The sequence below is a fragment of the Macaca fascicularis genome, chromosome 8 (assembly GCF_037993035.2).
Source record: "Macaca fascicularis isolate 582-1 chromosome 8, T2T-MFA8v1.1".
NCBI lineage: Eukaryota > Metazoa > Chordata > Mammalia > Primates > Cercopithecidae > Macaca > Macaca fascicularis.
Genome location: NC_088382.1, coordinates 139,411,461 through 139,426,976, shown reverse-complemented (window position 1 = coordinate 139,426,976; position 15,516 = coordinate 139,411,461). Strand labels below are relative to the sequence as shown.

The following is a 15,516-nucleotide window of genomic DNA, read 5'->3' as shown; positions in this document are numbered from 1 at the left end:
GTTTTGATTTGCATTTCTCTGATGGCCAGTGATGATGAGCATTTTTTCATGTGTCTGTTGGCTGTATGAATGTCTTCTTTTGAGAAATGTCTGTTCATATCCTTTGCCCACTTTTTGATGGGGTTGTTTGTTTTTTTCTTGTAAATTTGTTTGAGTTCTTTGTAGGTTCTGGATATTAGCCCTTTGTCAGATGAGTAGATTGCAAAAATTTTCTCCCATTCTGTAGGTTGCCTGTTCACTCTGATGGTAGTTTCTTTTGCTGTGCAGAAGCTCTTTAGTTTAATGAGATCCCATTTGTCAATTTTGGCTTTTGCTGCCGTTGCTTTTGGTGTTTTAGACATGAAGTCTTTGCCCATGCCTATGTCCTGAATGGTACTACCTAGGTTTTCCTGTAGGATTTTTATGGTATTAGGTCTAACATTTAAGTCTCTAATCCATCTTGAATTAATTTTCGTATAAGGAGTAAGGAAAGGATCCAGTTTCAGCTTTCTACTTACGGCTAGCCAATTTTCCCAGCACCATTTATTAAATAGGGAATCCTTTCCCCATTTCTTGTTTCTCTCAGGTTTGTCAAAGATCAGATGGCTGTAGATGTGTGGTATTATTTCTGAGGACTCTGTTCTGTTCCATTGGTCTATATCTCTGTTTTGGTACCAGTACCATGCTGTTTTGGTTACTGTAGCTTTGTAGTATAGTTTGAAGTCAGGTAGCGTGATGCCTCCAGCTTTGTTCTTTTGACTTAGGATTGTCTTGGAGATGCGGGCTCTTTTTTGGTTCCATATGAACTTTAAAGCAGTTTTTTCCAATTCTGTGAAGAAACTCGTTGGTAGCTTGATGGGGATGGCATTGAATCTATAAATAACCTTGGGCAGTATGGCCATTTTCACGATATTGATTCTTCCTATCCATGAGCATGGTATGTTCTTCCATTTGTTTGTGTCCTCTTTGATTTCACTGAGCAGTGGTTTGTAGTTCTCCTTGAAGAGGTCCTTTACATCCCTTGTAAGTTGGATTCCTAGGTATTTTATTCTCTTTGAAGCAATTGTGAATGGAAGTTCATTCCTGATTTGGCTCTCTGTTTGTCTGTTACTGGTGTATAAGAATGCTTGTGATTTTTGCACATTAATTTTGTATCCTGAGACTTTGCTGAAATTGCTTATCAGCTTAAGGAGATTTTGGGCTGAGACAATGGGGTTTTCTAAATATACAATCATGTCATCTGCAAACAGGGACAGTTTGACTTCTTCTTTTCCTAACTGAATACCCTTGATTTCTTTCTCTTGCCTGACTGCCCTAGCCAGAACTTCCAACACTATGTTGAATAGGAGTGGTGAGAGAGGGCATCCCTGTCTTGTGCCAGTTTTCAAAGGGAATTTTTCCAGTTTTTGCCCATTCAGTATGATATTGGCTGTGGGTTTGTCATAGATAGCTCTTGTTATTTTGAGGTACGTTCCATCAATACCGAATTTATTGAGCGTTTTTAGCATGAAGGGCTGTTGAATTTTGTCAAAAGCCTTTTCTGCATCTATTGAGATAATCATGTGGTTCTTGTCTTTGGTTCTGTTTATATGCTGGATTATGTTTATTGATTTGCGAATGTTGAACCAGCCTTGCATCCCAGGGATGAAGCCCACTTGATCATGGTGGATAAGCTTTTTGATGTGTTGCTGAACCCGGTTTGCCAGTATTTTATTGAGGATTTTTGCATCGATGTTCATCAGGGATATTGGTCTAAAATTCTCTTTTTTTGTTGTGTCTCTGCCAGGCTTTGGTATCAGAATGATGTTGGCCTCATAAAATGAGTTAGGGAGGATTCCCTCTTTTTCTATTGATTGGAATAGTTTCAGAAGGAATGGTACCAACTCCTCCTTGTACCTCTGGTAGAATTCAGCTGTGAATCCATCTGGTCCTGGACTTTTTTTGGTTGGTAGGCTATTAATTATTGCCTCAATTTCAGAGCCTACTATTGGTCTATTCAGGGATTCAACTTCTTCCTGGTTTAGTCTTGGAAGAGTGTAAGTGTCCAGGAAATTATCCATTTCTTCTAGATTTTCCAGTTTATTTGCGTAGAGGTGTTTATAGTATTCTCTGATGGTAGTTTGTATTTCTGTGGGGTCGGTGGTGATATCCCCTTTATCATTTTTAATTGCGTAGATTTGATTCTTCTCTCTTTTCTTCTTTATTAGTCTGGCTAGTGGTCTGTCAATTTTGTTGATCTTTTCAAAAAACCAACTCCTAGATTCATTGATTTTTTGGAGAGTTTTTTGTGTCTCTATCTCCTTCAGTTCTGCTCTGATCTTAGTTATTTCTTGCCTTCTGCTAGCTTTCAAATGTGTTTGCTCTTGCTTCTCTAACTCTTTTAATTGTGACGTTAGAGTGTCAATTTTAGATCTTTCCTGCTTTCTCTTGTGGGCATTTAGTGCTATAAATTTCCCTCTACACACTGCTTTAAATGTGTCCCAGAGATTCTGGTATGTTGTATCTTTGTTCTCATTGGTTTCAAAGAACATCTTTATTTCTGCCTTCATTTCGTTATGTACCCAGTAGTCATTCAGGAGCAGGTTGTTCAGTTGCCATGTAGTTGAGCAGTTTTGATTGAGTTTCTTAGTCCTGAGTTCTAGTTTGATTGCACTGTGGTCTGAGAGACAGTTTGTTATAATTTCTGTTCTTGTACATTTGCTGAGGAGTGCTTTACTTCCAATTACGTGGTCAATTTTGGAGTAAGTACGATGTGGTGCTGAGAAGAATGTATATTCTGTTGATTTGGGGTGGAGAGTTCTGTAGATGTCTATTAGGTCTGCTTGCTGCAGAGATGAGTTCAATTCCTGGATATCCTTGTTAACTTTCTGTCTCGTTGATCTGTCTAATGTTGACAGTGGAGTGTTGAAGTCTCCCATTATTATTGTATGGGAGTCTAAGTCTCTTTGTAAGTCTCTAAGGACTTCCTTGATGAATCTGGGTGCTCCTGTATTGGGTGCATATATATTTAGGATAGTTAGCTCTTCCTGTTGAATTGATCCCTTTACCATTATGTAATGGCCTTCTTTGTCTCTTTTGATCTTTGATGGTTTAAAGTCTGTTTTATCAGAGACTAGTATTGCAACCCCCGCTTTTTTTTGTTCTCCATTTGCTTGGTAAATCTTCCTCCATCCCTTTATTTTGAGCCTATGTATGTCTCTGCGTGTGAGATGGGTCTCCTGAATACAGCAGACTGATGGGTCTTGACTCTTTATCCAGTTTGCCAGTCTGTGTCTTTTAATTGGAGCATTTAGTTCATTTACATTTAAGGTTAAGATTGTTATGTGTGAACTTGATCCTGCCATTATGATATTAACTGGTTATTTTGCTCGTTAGTTGATGCAGTTTCTTCCTAGCCTCGATGGTCTTTACATTTTGGCATGTTTTTGCAATGGCTGGTACGGGTTGTTCCTTTCCATGTTTAGTGCTTCCTTCAGGATCTCTTGTAAGGCAGGCCTAGTGGTGACAAAATCTCTAAGCATTTGCTTATCTGTAAAGGATTTTATTTCTCCTTCACTTATGAAACTTAGTTTGGCTGGATATGAAATTCTGGGTTTCAAATTCTTTTCTTTAAGAATGTTGAATATTGGCCCCCACTCTCTTCTGGCTTGTAGAGTTTCTGCCGAGAGATCTGCTGTTAGTCTGATGGGCTTCCCTTTGTGGGTAACCCGACCTTTCTCTCTGGCTGCCCTTAAGATTTTTTCCTTCATTTCAACTTTGGTGAATCTGGCAATTATGTGTCTTGGAGTTGCTCTTCTCGAGGAGTATCTTTGTGGCGTTCTCTGTATTTCCTGGATTTGAATGTTGGCCTGCCCTACTAGGTTGGGGAAGTTCTCCTGGATGATATCCTGAAGAGTGTTTTCCAACTTGGTTCCATTTTCCCCCTCACTTTCAGGCACCCCAATCAGACGTAGATTTGGTCTTTTTACATAATCCCATACTTCTTGCAGGCTTTGTTCATTTCTTTTTCTTCTTTTTTCTTTTGGTTTCTCTTCTCGCTTCATTTCATTCATTTGATCCTCAATCGCTGATACTCTTTCTTCCAGTTGATCGAGTCGGTTACTGAAGCTTGTGCATTTGTCACGTATTTCTCGTGTCATGGTTTTCATCTCTTTCATTTCGTTTAGGACCTTCTCTGCATTAATTACTCTAGCCATCAATTCTTCCACTTTTTTTTCAAGATTTTTAGTTTCTTTGCGCTGGGTACGTAATTCCTCCTTTAGCTCTGAGAAATTTGATGGACTGAAGCCTTCTTCTCTCATCTCGTCAAAGTCATTCTCCGTCCAGCTTTGATCCGTTGCTGGCGATGAGCTGCGCTCCTTTGCCGGGGGAGATGCGCTCTTATTTTTTGAATTTCCAGCTTTTCTGCCCTGCTTTTTCCCCATCTTTGTGGTTTTATCTGCCTCTGGTCTTTGATGATGGTGATGTACTGATGGGGTTTTGGTGTAGGTGTCCTTCCTGTTTGATAGTTTTCCTTCTAACAGTCAGGACCCTCAGCTGTAGGTCTGTTGGAGATTGCTTGAGGTCCACTCCAGACCCTGTTTGCCTGGGTATCAGCAGCAGAGGCTGCAGAAGATAGAATATTTCTGAACAGCGAGTGTACCTGTCTGATTCTTGCTTTGGAAGCTTCCTCTCAGGGGTGTACTCCACCCTGTGAGGTGTGGGGTATCAGACTGCCCCTAGTGGGGGATGTCTCCCAGTTAGGCTGCTCAGGGGTCAGGGACCCACTTGAGCAGGGAGTCTGTCCCTTCTCAGATCTCAACCTCTGTGTTGGGAGATCCACTGCTCTCTTCAAAGCTGTCAGACAGAGTCGTTTGCGTCTGCAGAGTTTTCTGCTGCTTTTGTTGTTGTATAGTTGTGCCCTGTCCCCAGAGGTGGAGTCTACAGAGACAGGCAGGTTTCCTTGAGCTGCTGTGAGCTCCACCCGGTTCGAGCTTCCCAGCGGCTATGTTTACCTACTTAAGCCTCGGCAATGGCGGGCGCCCCTCCCCCAGCCTCGCTGCTGCCTTGCCGGTAGATCACAGACCGCTGTGCTAGCAATGGGGGAGGCTCCGTGGGTGTGGGACCCTCCCGGCCAGGCGTGGAATATGATCTCCTGGTGTGCCTGTTTGCTTAAAGCGCAGTATTGGGGTGGGAGTTACCCGATTTTCCAGGTGTTGTGTGTCTCAGTTCCCCTGGCTAGGAAAAGGGATTCCCTTCCCCCTTGCGCTTCCCAGGTGAGGCAATGCCTCGCCCTGCTTCAGCTCTCGCTGGTCGGGCTGCAGCAGCTGACCAGCACCGATCGTCCGGCACTCCCCAGTGAGATGAACCCAGTACCTCAGTTGAAAATGCAGAAATCACCGGTCTTCTGTGTCGCTCGCGCTGGGAGTTGGAGACTGGAGCTGTTCCTATTCGGCCATCTTGCTCCGCCCTGTTTTCTAGTTCTTTAAGATGCATCATTAGGTAGTTTTTAATGAAATTTTTCTTCTTTTTTGATTTGTCCAGTTATAGCTAGAAATATGCCTCTTCGTACTGCTTTGCTTTGTCCCACAGCTTTTCGTATGATGTGTTTCCAGTCTCATTTGTTTCAAGAAATGTTTCAATTTCCTTATTAATGTTTTCCTTGACCCACTGGTCATTCAGGAGCATATTGTTTAATTTCCATGTATTTGTATAGTTTCCAAAATTCCTCTTATTGTTGATTTCTAGTTTTATTCCATTGTGGTCAGAGAAGATGGTTGATATTATTTCAATATTTTGGAATGTTTTAACACTTGTTTTATCACCTAACATGGTGTATCATTGAGAATTATCCATATGGTGAGGAGAAAAAATGTGTATTCTGCAGCCTTTAGATGAAATTTTCTGTAAGTATCTATTAGGTCTATTTGTTCTATAGTGCAGAATAAGTCTCATGTTTCTTTCTTGAGTTTCTTTCTGGGAGATCTGTTCAGTGCTGAAAGTAGGGTGTTGAGGTCTTCACCTATTACTGTCTCTTTAGCTCTAAGAATCTCTCTTTAGCTCTCTCTCTCTTTAGCTCTAATAATATCTCTCTCTTTAACTCTAATAATATTTGCTTTATATATCTGGTTACTCCAGTGTTGAGCGCATATATATTTACTATCATTATATCCTGTTGCTAGATTGACCCCCTTATCTTTATATAATGACCTTTTTTGTCTCTTCTTACAGTTTTTGTCTTGAAATCTATTTTGTTTGACATAAGTATAGCTATTTCTGCCTTTTTTTTTGGTTTCCTTTAGCATGGAATATCTTTTTCCATCCCTTTATTTTCAGTCTGTGTGTATCTTTATAGGTGAAGTGTGTTTCTTGTAGGCAACAGATCATGGAATCTTGTTTTTTTTTTTTTTTTTTTTTTTTTTTTTTTTTTTAATCCTTTTAGCCACTCTTCATCTTTTGATTGATGAGTTTAGCCCATTTACAATTAATGCTATTGTTGATAAATAGGGATTTACTCCTGCCATTTTGTTATTTGTTTTCTGTTTGTTTTGTGGCCTTCTTTTCTTCTTTTTGGCCTTCCTTTTAGGGAAGGTGATTTTCTCTGGTGGTGTTTTATTTTCTGCTTTATGTTTTGTGTACCCATTGTAAGATTTTTGATTTGGGGTTACTGTCAGAGTTGCAAATACTGTCTCATAACCCATTATTTTAAACTGATGAGAACTTAACATTGATTACATAAGCAAATTAACTAGTAAGCAAAAAGAAACCTAATAAAATAAAAATTTTACACTTTACCTTCTCACTTTCTAACTTTTTGTTGTTTGTCTTTATGTCTTATTGTACTATGTCTTGAAAAGTTGTTGTAGTTGTTATTTTTGATTCATTCATCATTTAGTCTTTCTGCTTGAGTATTACATGCCACGATTATAGTGTTATAATGTTTATGTTTTTCCATGTGCTTTCTATTACCAGTGAGTTTTGTATCTTTAGGTGATTTCTTCTTGCTGATTAATGTCCTTTTCTTTCAGACTGAAGAACTCCCTTTAACATTTCTTATAAGACAGGTCTGGTGTTGATGAAATTACTCAGCTTTTGTTTGTCTGGAGATGTCTTTATTTCTCTTCATCCTTGGAGGATATTTTTGCCAGTTACACTATTCTACGATAAAAGTTTTTTTTCTTCAGCAATTTAAATGTCATGCCATTCTCTCCTGGCCTGTACGGTTTCCAGTGAAAAGTCTGCTGCCAGACATATTGCAGCTTCATTGTATGTTATTTGTTTCTTTTTCCTTGCTGCTTTAGGATCCTTTCTTTATCCTTGATCTTTGAGACTTTGACTATGAGACGCCTTGAGGTAGTCTGCTTTGGGTTAAATCTGCATGGTGTTCTATAACTGACTTGTACTTGAATGTTGATATCTTTCTATAGGTTTGGGAAATTATTTAATGTTATTCCTTTGGATAAACTTTCTTACCCTATCTCTTTCTCTATGTCCTCTTTAAAGTCAACAACTTTCAGATTTTTCTGAGGCTATTTTCTAGATCATATGTGTGTGCTTCATTGCTTTTTATTCTTTTTTCTTTTGGTTCCTCTGACTGTATATTTTCAAATAGGCTGTCTTCAAGCTCACTAATACTTCCTTATGCTTGGTCAAGTCTATTATTAAGTGACTCTCTTGCATTCTTCAGTATGTCAATTGCATTTTTCAACTCCAGAATTTCTGCTTAATTCTTTTTAATTATTTCAATTTCTTTTTTAAATGTACCTGATAGAATTCTGAATTCCTTCTCATACTATCTTGAATTTCTTTGAGTTTCTTCAAAATACTATTCTGAATTCTTTATCTGAAAAGTCACATGTCTCTTTTTTTCCCCAGGATTTGTCCCTGGTGCCTTGTTTAGTTCATTGGTGAGGTCATGTTTTCCTGGATAATCCTGATTCTTGTAGGTGTTTTTGGTATCTAGGCATTGACAAGTTAGGTATTTATTGTAGTCTTCTCAGTCTGGGCTTGTTTGTGCCTGTCCTTGAGAAGGCTTTCCAGGTATTCAAAGGGACTTGGACTTCCTGTTGAATATCTCTGTGGTTGTTTTAGACTCATAGAAGTTCTGCTTTGGTGGTATTGCATAAGATCCAGAAAAATTACCTGGAATTCCAGGCAGAGACTCTTGCTTTTTCCCCTTACTTTCCCCCAAACAAATGGGGTCTCTCTTTCTCTCTGCTGAGCCACCTGGAATTGGGAGTGTGGTGATGCAAGCACCCCTGTGGCCACCACCACTGGCACTGCACTGGGTTAGACCTGAAGCCAGCACAGAACTGGGTCTCACCAAAGGCCTGCTGTAACCACTACTTGGCTGCCACCTGTGTTCACTCAAGGCCCTAGGGCTCTACAATCAGCAGGTGACAAAACCAGTGAGGTTTTTTCACTTCCTTCAGAGCACTGAGTTTTCCCAGGACCTGGGTAAGTGCAGAGATGCTGTTTGGCAGCTAGGGATTGAAGTAAAAAATCTTATAAATTTACCTTATGTTCTACTCTACTACTGCTAAGCTGTCACTCAAATCACAAGACAAAGTTTTTCCCACTCTTCCCTCCCCTTTTCACAGGTAGAGAAGCTCTCTCTGTGGTCACCATTACCACTGGCCCATGAGGGGTTCTGCCAGGCCACTGCATATGTTTGCTGACAGCCCAGGAGCTCAACAGTCAGCTTGTGGTAAATGCTGTCTGGCCTGGGTCTCACCCTTTAGGGAAATGGGCTCTCCTCTGGCCCAGGGCAGGTCCAGAAATGCTGTTGAAGACCCTAGACCTGATCTTGAGGGCCCCAAGAGCCTGCTTGGTGCACTACACCACTGTGGCTGAACTGGTACCTAAGATGCAAGGCAAAGCCTCCTCTTGACTTTTCCCTCTGCTTTTCTCAAATAGAAGGAGTCTTTCACCATAGCCACCACAGTTGGGAATATGCTGGGTCACAACTTTGGTCAGTACATCTCAGAGCCCAAGGCCCACTACATACCACCTGGGTACTGCTGCTGGTTATTTAGGGCCCAGTGGTTCTTTATTAAGCAGATGATGAATTCTGCCAGGACTGTGTTCTTCCCTTCAAGGCAGTAGGTTCCCTTTTCACTCAGGGGTGTCTAGAGATGTTGTCCAGGAGCTAGGGCTTGGAACGGGGGCCTCACAACTCTACCTAGTCTCCTATCCTACTGTGGCTGAGATGGCATCCCAGATGCGGGACAGAATCCTCTCTACTCTTCACTCTCTTCCACTTAAACAAAGGGAATGAAACACTTTCCTTGCTGTGAGCTGCACTGCCTGAGGTTGGGAGTGGGGTAGCACAAGCACCTTTTTTTAGTCACCCCAGCTGGTATCTCTTTAGGTCACATGTCACTCTAGTCCTCTGGCTCTGAGCCCAGCTCAGCATTAGAAATTGCCTAAATATTGCAGTCCTTCTGTCCTAGACTGACCTTTAAGTTTACCTAGGACTCCAGAGCACTCTGGCTGGCATTTGTGAGGCTTGCCAAGAAACTTGAGTTCTGAAAGAAGGAATGGGCAATTCCCCTTTGACTGGGTCTTATCCAAATTTTCCCTTTGTGCACTGGCACTGATTGAGCCCAGCCTGGCTCTGCTCTCTGCTATGACAAGGCAGTACTGAGTTCAATGTAAAGTTTTTCACCCAGTCACTGTGCTCTCCCTCTCTCCCAAGAGTACAAAATTTCCCAGAGGCTAGTCTCCTGTGCTGCGAGGAGTGAGGAGTGGCTACCATCATTTCATACTATCTCTCCAACCCTCTTCAATGCCTCGCCCAAAGATATGAAGTTAAAACCAGGTACTGTGATTACTCACCTGATTTTTGCTTCTATGATCGTGCTTTTCTTTGTGCAGACAGTTGTTAAAATTTGGTGTTTGTGTGGGGTGTATGAACCAGGTAGGCTTCTATTGCACCATCTCGCTCATCCTCCTCTGGCAGTTTTTTTTGCCTAGAACTGAGGCATTGCTGATCCCTGACCCCCTTTGAATTCCCACAAGAGACCTGCTTGGGCTCAGCCCACACAGACCCACAGAGAACTTTCCCCCAATCAGGCTCCTCCATTTCCTGCAATTGACCCCTTCCTCTGACTGCGCCACTGTCCCCTGGGGCCACAGGGAAACCAGGCTTTCTCCTTTGAACATTGGGAATGGTGTGAGTCTGTTGGGGAGAGAGGCTGCCTGGGGATCCATCTTTCTAGGGAAGTTTTTCAACTGAACTGATGGTACATGTGGGAAATAAGGGGAGGATAGAGGAGTTAGAGGTGAGACCAAGAGGGAAAGAAGTAGAAGAGGAAAAGTAGGGGTAGACTAACGTTTGGTGAGTAAACATTTTTCTTTCTCTTTCCAGAGCTATTTCTGAAACCGAAATTTTTGAGAGGGCATTTGCCAAGTGAGTGGAATATGGCCCTCCCCTCCCAGGACAATCTGCACAACAAAAACTCACCTGATTGCCTTTGGTACTATTACCCAAGGTCTTGGAGTCTGGCCCCTTGGGAAAAGGGCTGGAACAGATAGAGAAGAGGGGTTCAGGGAAAGAAAGGCAGAAGACTGGAGAAATCCAGTCTTTGAGCCTCTTTGATGAGGAATTTCATTTCTCTTTTTAGAATACGAACAAGTTTGCATTCTCCCAGTAGGTGAGTGTGAGTTTGCTGGAGGTGGTGGTGGGGATCCCATCCTGCACACATGGGGTAAGTAGGGCAGATTGCTCCTGCCTTGCCTTTGCCACCACTGCCCTAGGGACTGGCCCTTGGTCATATGGAATGGAAAGGGTCCAGAAAGGCTGAGAACATGGAGGGATGAATGGTGATGGGGGCAGGAAGAAGTTAAGTGAGAGGGAGGAGGTGGTAGGAGAGCAGAACCCTCCAAAACATCTGAAAAGCAAATTTGGGGGGATGAGGAAGTGAGATGATGACTTGATTCTCCTTCTAGGAAGAATAGAGGAACCCTTCTGGCAAAGTAAGTATTTATTAAGGGGAAACCTGGGGCTTCTAGGTGGGAGCTGCAAATCTGAGCACCTAAATTGGTGGTTTCCATGCAAGTCAGAAATCTAGATCCACTTCCAAATTTACACTTTGCTCATGAAACAAACAAACGTTTATTGAGGACTTATTGGACAACAAACATTATTCTGAACTTGAAAGTTATGGCTGTGAACCAAACAGACATAAGTTCTTGCCTCATTGGAGCTTCCAATCCAGTGATCTGTCATCCCAAGCAGATCACCCTGAGGGCGCCTGATGCCTCCTGGGAGAAACAGAGGGCCCCCAACATCCACCCCATGGTTAATTCTTCATAGACTTTGAGGATACTGGCAAAGTTGCCCGATAATAAGGGCAGCCTATATGTGCCAAGTGCCTTACATACATAAACTCTGTCTCTCTCTTTCTTTTTGAGATGGGATCTCACTATGTTGGCCAGGCTGGTCTTGAACTCCTGGCCTCAAGCAATCCCCCCATCTCAGCCTCCCAAAGAGCTGGAATTACAGTGTGAGCAACCATGCTTGGCCTACATAAACTCTTTTAATCCTCATAGCATCCCATTTAACCAATATGGAAACTGATTCCAGAGCACCTAAGATTTTCGCCTCTAAAGCCCAGTGCTAGATTTTACAGTATTCCTGACATGTCCTAGAAATGACCACTTTGTCATTATCTTCCATTAGTGATGATGTCTTTTCAAAAGCTCAATCTCTGCTCCCAGTATCCTATTTCCTCTTTTCAGAATGCTGGATTGTCCATCTTTTTAGCTTCTATGACAGCTCTATCCACAGAGCTCAAGTGTGCCATTAGCAGAGACAATTTTGGTTAGTAGCTGAAAGGGATGGAAGAGTTTGGCTCATATTCATGCAAACAGGCTATCATTTCAAGGATGTTCTAATCAAATACTTGCCCCACTTTCTGGTTGGCATTGATGATGCCTGAGAGCAGATTTCAAGCATCTACAAGAGGAGGTTTTCCAGAAAATAAAGACACTGGCTCAGCTCTCAAAGGATGTTCAGGATGTCGTGTTCTATAGTATCCTGGCCATGCTCGGAGACAGAGGGGCTCTACAGGACCTGATGGACATGGTGAGGGGCTCCACAGTTGCATAGGTCTGGTAAGCTGTAAATGGGATTGGTTAGGAGATACGACTCCCAAGTTACAGGGGGGAGGAAGAATAAGCAAGATGCCAGGGGAATGAGAAAGGCTCGGGACTCTGGCGCCGGGCACAATGGGCCAGAAAGTGCCACCCCCACTACTGAGGCTGCTTGGAAACCCCGGTAGGAGGTAGAGAACCCTCACCCCTACCCCTTGGTTATCACCAGTAGACACAGGAAAATTATATAATGTTACTGTTATTAGTATTATTTATTAACAATAATACCTGTCTTCTATAGCTGGAATTGGACAGCTCAGGTCATTTGGATGGCCCTGGTGGTGCCATCCTAAAGAAACTTCAACAGGATTCAAACCTTGCATGGTTTAACCCAAAGGACCCCATTCTTTATCTCCTTGAAGCCATAATGGGTAAGATTAATTAAAGGGAAGAATGGGAGAATCATAAGTTTGGTCCCCAGACCCCCAAAAAGCTGTGTTAGATGCCATGTGTCCAAAACCCTTTGAATGCCATGATCTTTCGTCCTTACATCACAGCTCTCTCTAAGGTCAGAGGGCTCACTGTGATAACTTGCCATATGATACAGAATGAGTTTAAGGCCTAGGAAGTCACCAGTTTATGTTCATCCACAGATCACTGGAGGTGGGTGATTCCAGCCTTCAGCCCCTGAATCCCATCCTCTGGTCCCTCTTATTTAGCATCCTGGAGACCATTCTGAAGGGCTTCCCAGGGCAGGGAGCTTGACCTTTAAGTCTAATGGGTTTTATTCCTCTACTTTGGAGTTATTCTCTCAGGGAGTCTCCTGCTTTATGGTGGGAGGAAAAATCTGGATTCTTCACTACTGTCTTTCCCCACATGTCCTCCACCCTCAGTGCTGAATGACATCCAACACGATTTGCTGGCCTGTTCTGTGGAGATGAGGATCCTGCTTCAGCAACAGGAACTGGTGAGAACTTCCCAGGGGCCAGAAGTTCAGGGAAGAGGGTGAGGGAACCAGAGGTAAGAAGAAAGATTCTGAGGAAAGAGATGATACAGGTTTATGCTGGGAGGGGAGTCCTTATCCAACGGTGGCCACTGGGAAATCCCTAGCTGCAGTGTCCTTCTGGACACCTGGTCCAGTGGGTATGAGCCTCCCTCAGGAGGGTCTTAGCTTCCATGGCAATCTCTGCAGCATTCCCCAATGGTCTAAAATAGCCATATGGGAGCACAGGACTTTGAGGACTAAGGGGATATAATATTCCTGCTCTACTCACACTGTTACCATTTGCTAATTACTTCTGCTCTAGTTACACTGTTATGATTTGCTAATTTCTCTCTCCAAGTATATGTACATATAAATACGTACCTTTATATGCATTTACTGTATTCTTACATATGTGCATATACATTTAGAAATAAAAACACCACTATTCTACGAGGAGAGTTTTATTTTCACCATTTCATAGATGTGGAACCAATGCTCCCTGATTTCCCATAACTTGATCTGCGGATCATAGGATATGACGAGCATGTTACTTCTGGTCCTCTGGATCCCAAAGCTCTTGCTCCTTCTGTTATCCTGCATGGCCCCTGGACGCTGGGTAGAAGCCTTTTCTTCCTGATCTTAAAGGCTGGTCTGTAGAGTCTGATCATCCTTCTTCTAGGTAAGGAGCATCCTGGAGCCGAACTTCAGATACCCCTGGAGCATTCCCTTCACCCTCAAACCCGAGCTCCTTGCCCCACTCCAGAGTGAGGGTTTGGCCATCACCTATGGCCTGCTGGAGGAGTGTGGGCTGAGGATGGAGCTGGATAACCCCAGGTCAACCTGGGATCTAGAAGCAAAGATACCCCTGTCTGCCCTCTATGGGACTCTCTCATTGCTACAGCAGCTGGCTGAGGCCTAAGCTCTCCCTGATGGGCAGTCAGTCCAGAGATACTGGCCCTTGCCCAGTCTACGCTGTGAGTGTCCTTATGGGTGCAAGAGAGAGGGCTGTGCCTCTCTGCATTTCCAGGTGGAGTAGAGACAGTAATGGGTAGAGACTTTAGGAAATGTTTTGGGGTGGTGGAATACTCTATATATTGATAAGAGTTTATATATTTGTCAAAACTCCTCAAATAGTATGTTAAAGATGTAAGCATTTCACTATGTATAAATTTTACTTCAAAATAATAAAAACAAATACTGACTCTAGTTAACAGTGTGCATTTTGAATTGTTTTGGGTGAAGTGTACTGATAACGGTAACTGATATTGAAATGCAACAAAAAGTAAGTTGACTTGATGATAGATACATGACCAAGTAAATGTGATAAAGTATTAATAATTGGGGAATATGGGTGAAGGATATAGAAGAGGTTTTTTTTCTTTTTCTTGAAACATTTTGTGATTCTGACGTTTCATATTAGCCCCCACGTGTGTATGTATGTGCATATTCCTCCATTATTAACATTTTATCACATTTTCTTGGTCATATATCTGTCTCATTCTGTGCTCTCTGTGTCATTTGCTAATGCCACCTGGCCTCATAAGCTGAAACCTGGGAGTCCACCTTGACTCCTCTCTCTCCCCTTAACCCCCAATCAACACAGTCTAGCCAGCCGACTCACTATAGCCCTCCTCTTCTCACCTGGACAGCTGGTCTACTGCTCCCAGCTGGTTGTCCTGCCACCATCTTGTTCTCTTCAAATTCTCCTTGAATCCTGGAGGCTCTTATCACAGCAGGCATGGGGAATAATTTAAAAAATGCAACCTTTATATGTCACTCCTCTGCCTAAAATCCTTTAGAGGCTCCCTGTCATCTAGAATCATCAACCAAGATTTTAAATATGATGTCTCATCAGAATCACCTTGGCCCGCATTTCCACATGACAATAATCAAGTGCCTTATCACTAGTTCACTCCAGTGTATTCCAGTAATCCTTATTGCTCACGTCATGTCTTCACTTTTAGACAGTGTTTACTTATTTTTTGCTAAAAAAGGCAAGAAAATGAGTTCTTCTCCCATCTTGCTCTTCTATCATCTCCTATCTCCAATTATTTTATTATTTGTAAATTGCCAAGGAGTGTAACCATATTCCTCATGTCTGTTTAGTGTTAATTCTTTATTTTTTTTGAGACAGAGTCTCGCTCTGTCACTAAGGCTGGAATGCAGTGGCATGGTCTCAGCTCACTGCAACCTCCACCTCCCAGGTTCAAGTGATTCTTGTGCCTCATCTTCCTGAATAGCTGGGATTACAGGCATGCACCACCACACTCGGCTAGTTTTTGTATTTGTTTTTTGTACAGACGGAGTTTCACCATGTTGGCCAGGCTGGTCTTGAACTCCTGGCCTCAACTGATCTGCCCGCTTCGGCCTCCCAAAGTGCTGGGATTACAGGTGTGAGCCACCATTTCCAGTCTATTTAAATTTGTTCATTGCTAACTACCAGTCATTTTATTTTATTCCTTGAATGGCTGTGATCA

The 15,516-nt window shown here is 42.5% G+C and overlaps 1 protein-coding gene across 2 annotated transcripts in view; it reads left to right on the top strand.

The window, feature by feature from the left end:
• The window catches only part of GSDMC (gasdermin C), a 44,716-nt gene extending 30,473 nt beyond the window's left edge, over nt 1-14,243 (top strand). For both annotated transcript variants that reach the window (XM_005564063.5, XM_074000057.1), the window contains 8 exons: nt 9,656-9,778; nt 10,328-10,369; nt 10,584-10,613; nt 10,909-10,935; nt 11,907-12,046; nt 12,356-12,485; nt 12,948-13,021; nt 13,719-14,243. In XM_005564063.5, the coding sequence (XP_005564120.3) occupies nt 9,656-9,778; nt 10,328-10,369; nt 10,584-10,613; nt 10,909-10,935; nt 11,907-12,046; nt 12,356-12,485; nt 12,948-13,021; nt 13,719-13,958 (806 nt within the window). In that variant the 3' untranslated portion in view covers nt 13,959-14,243. The remainder of the gene's footprint in view (nt 1-9,655; nt 9,779-10,327; nt 10,370-10,583; nt 10,614-10,908; nt 10,936-11,906; nt 12,047-12,355; nt 12,486-12,947; nt 13,022-13,718) is intronic.
• The last annotated feature ends 1,273 nt before the right edge of the window (nt 14,244-15,516 follow it).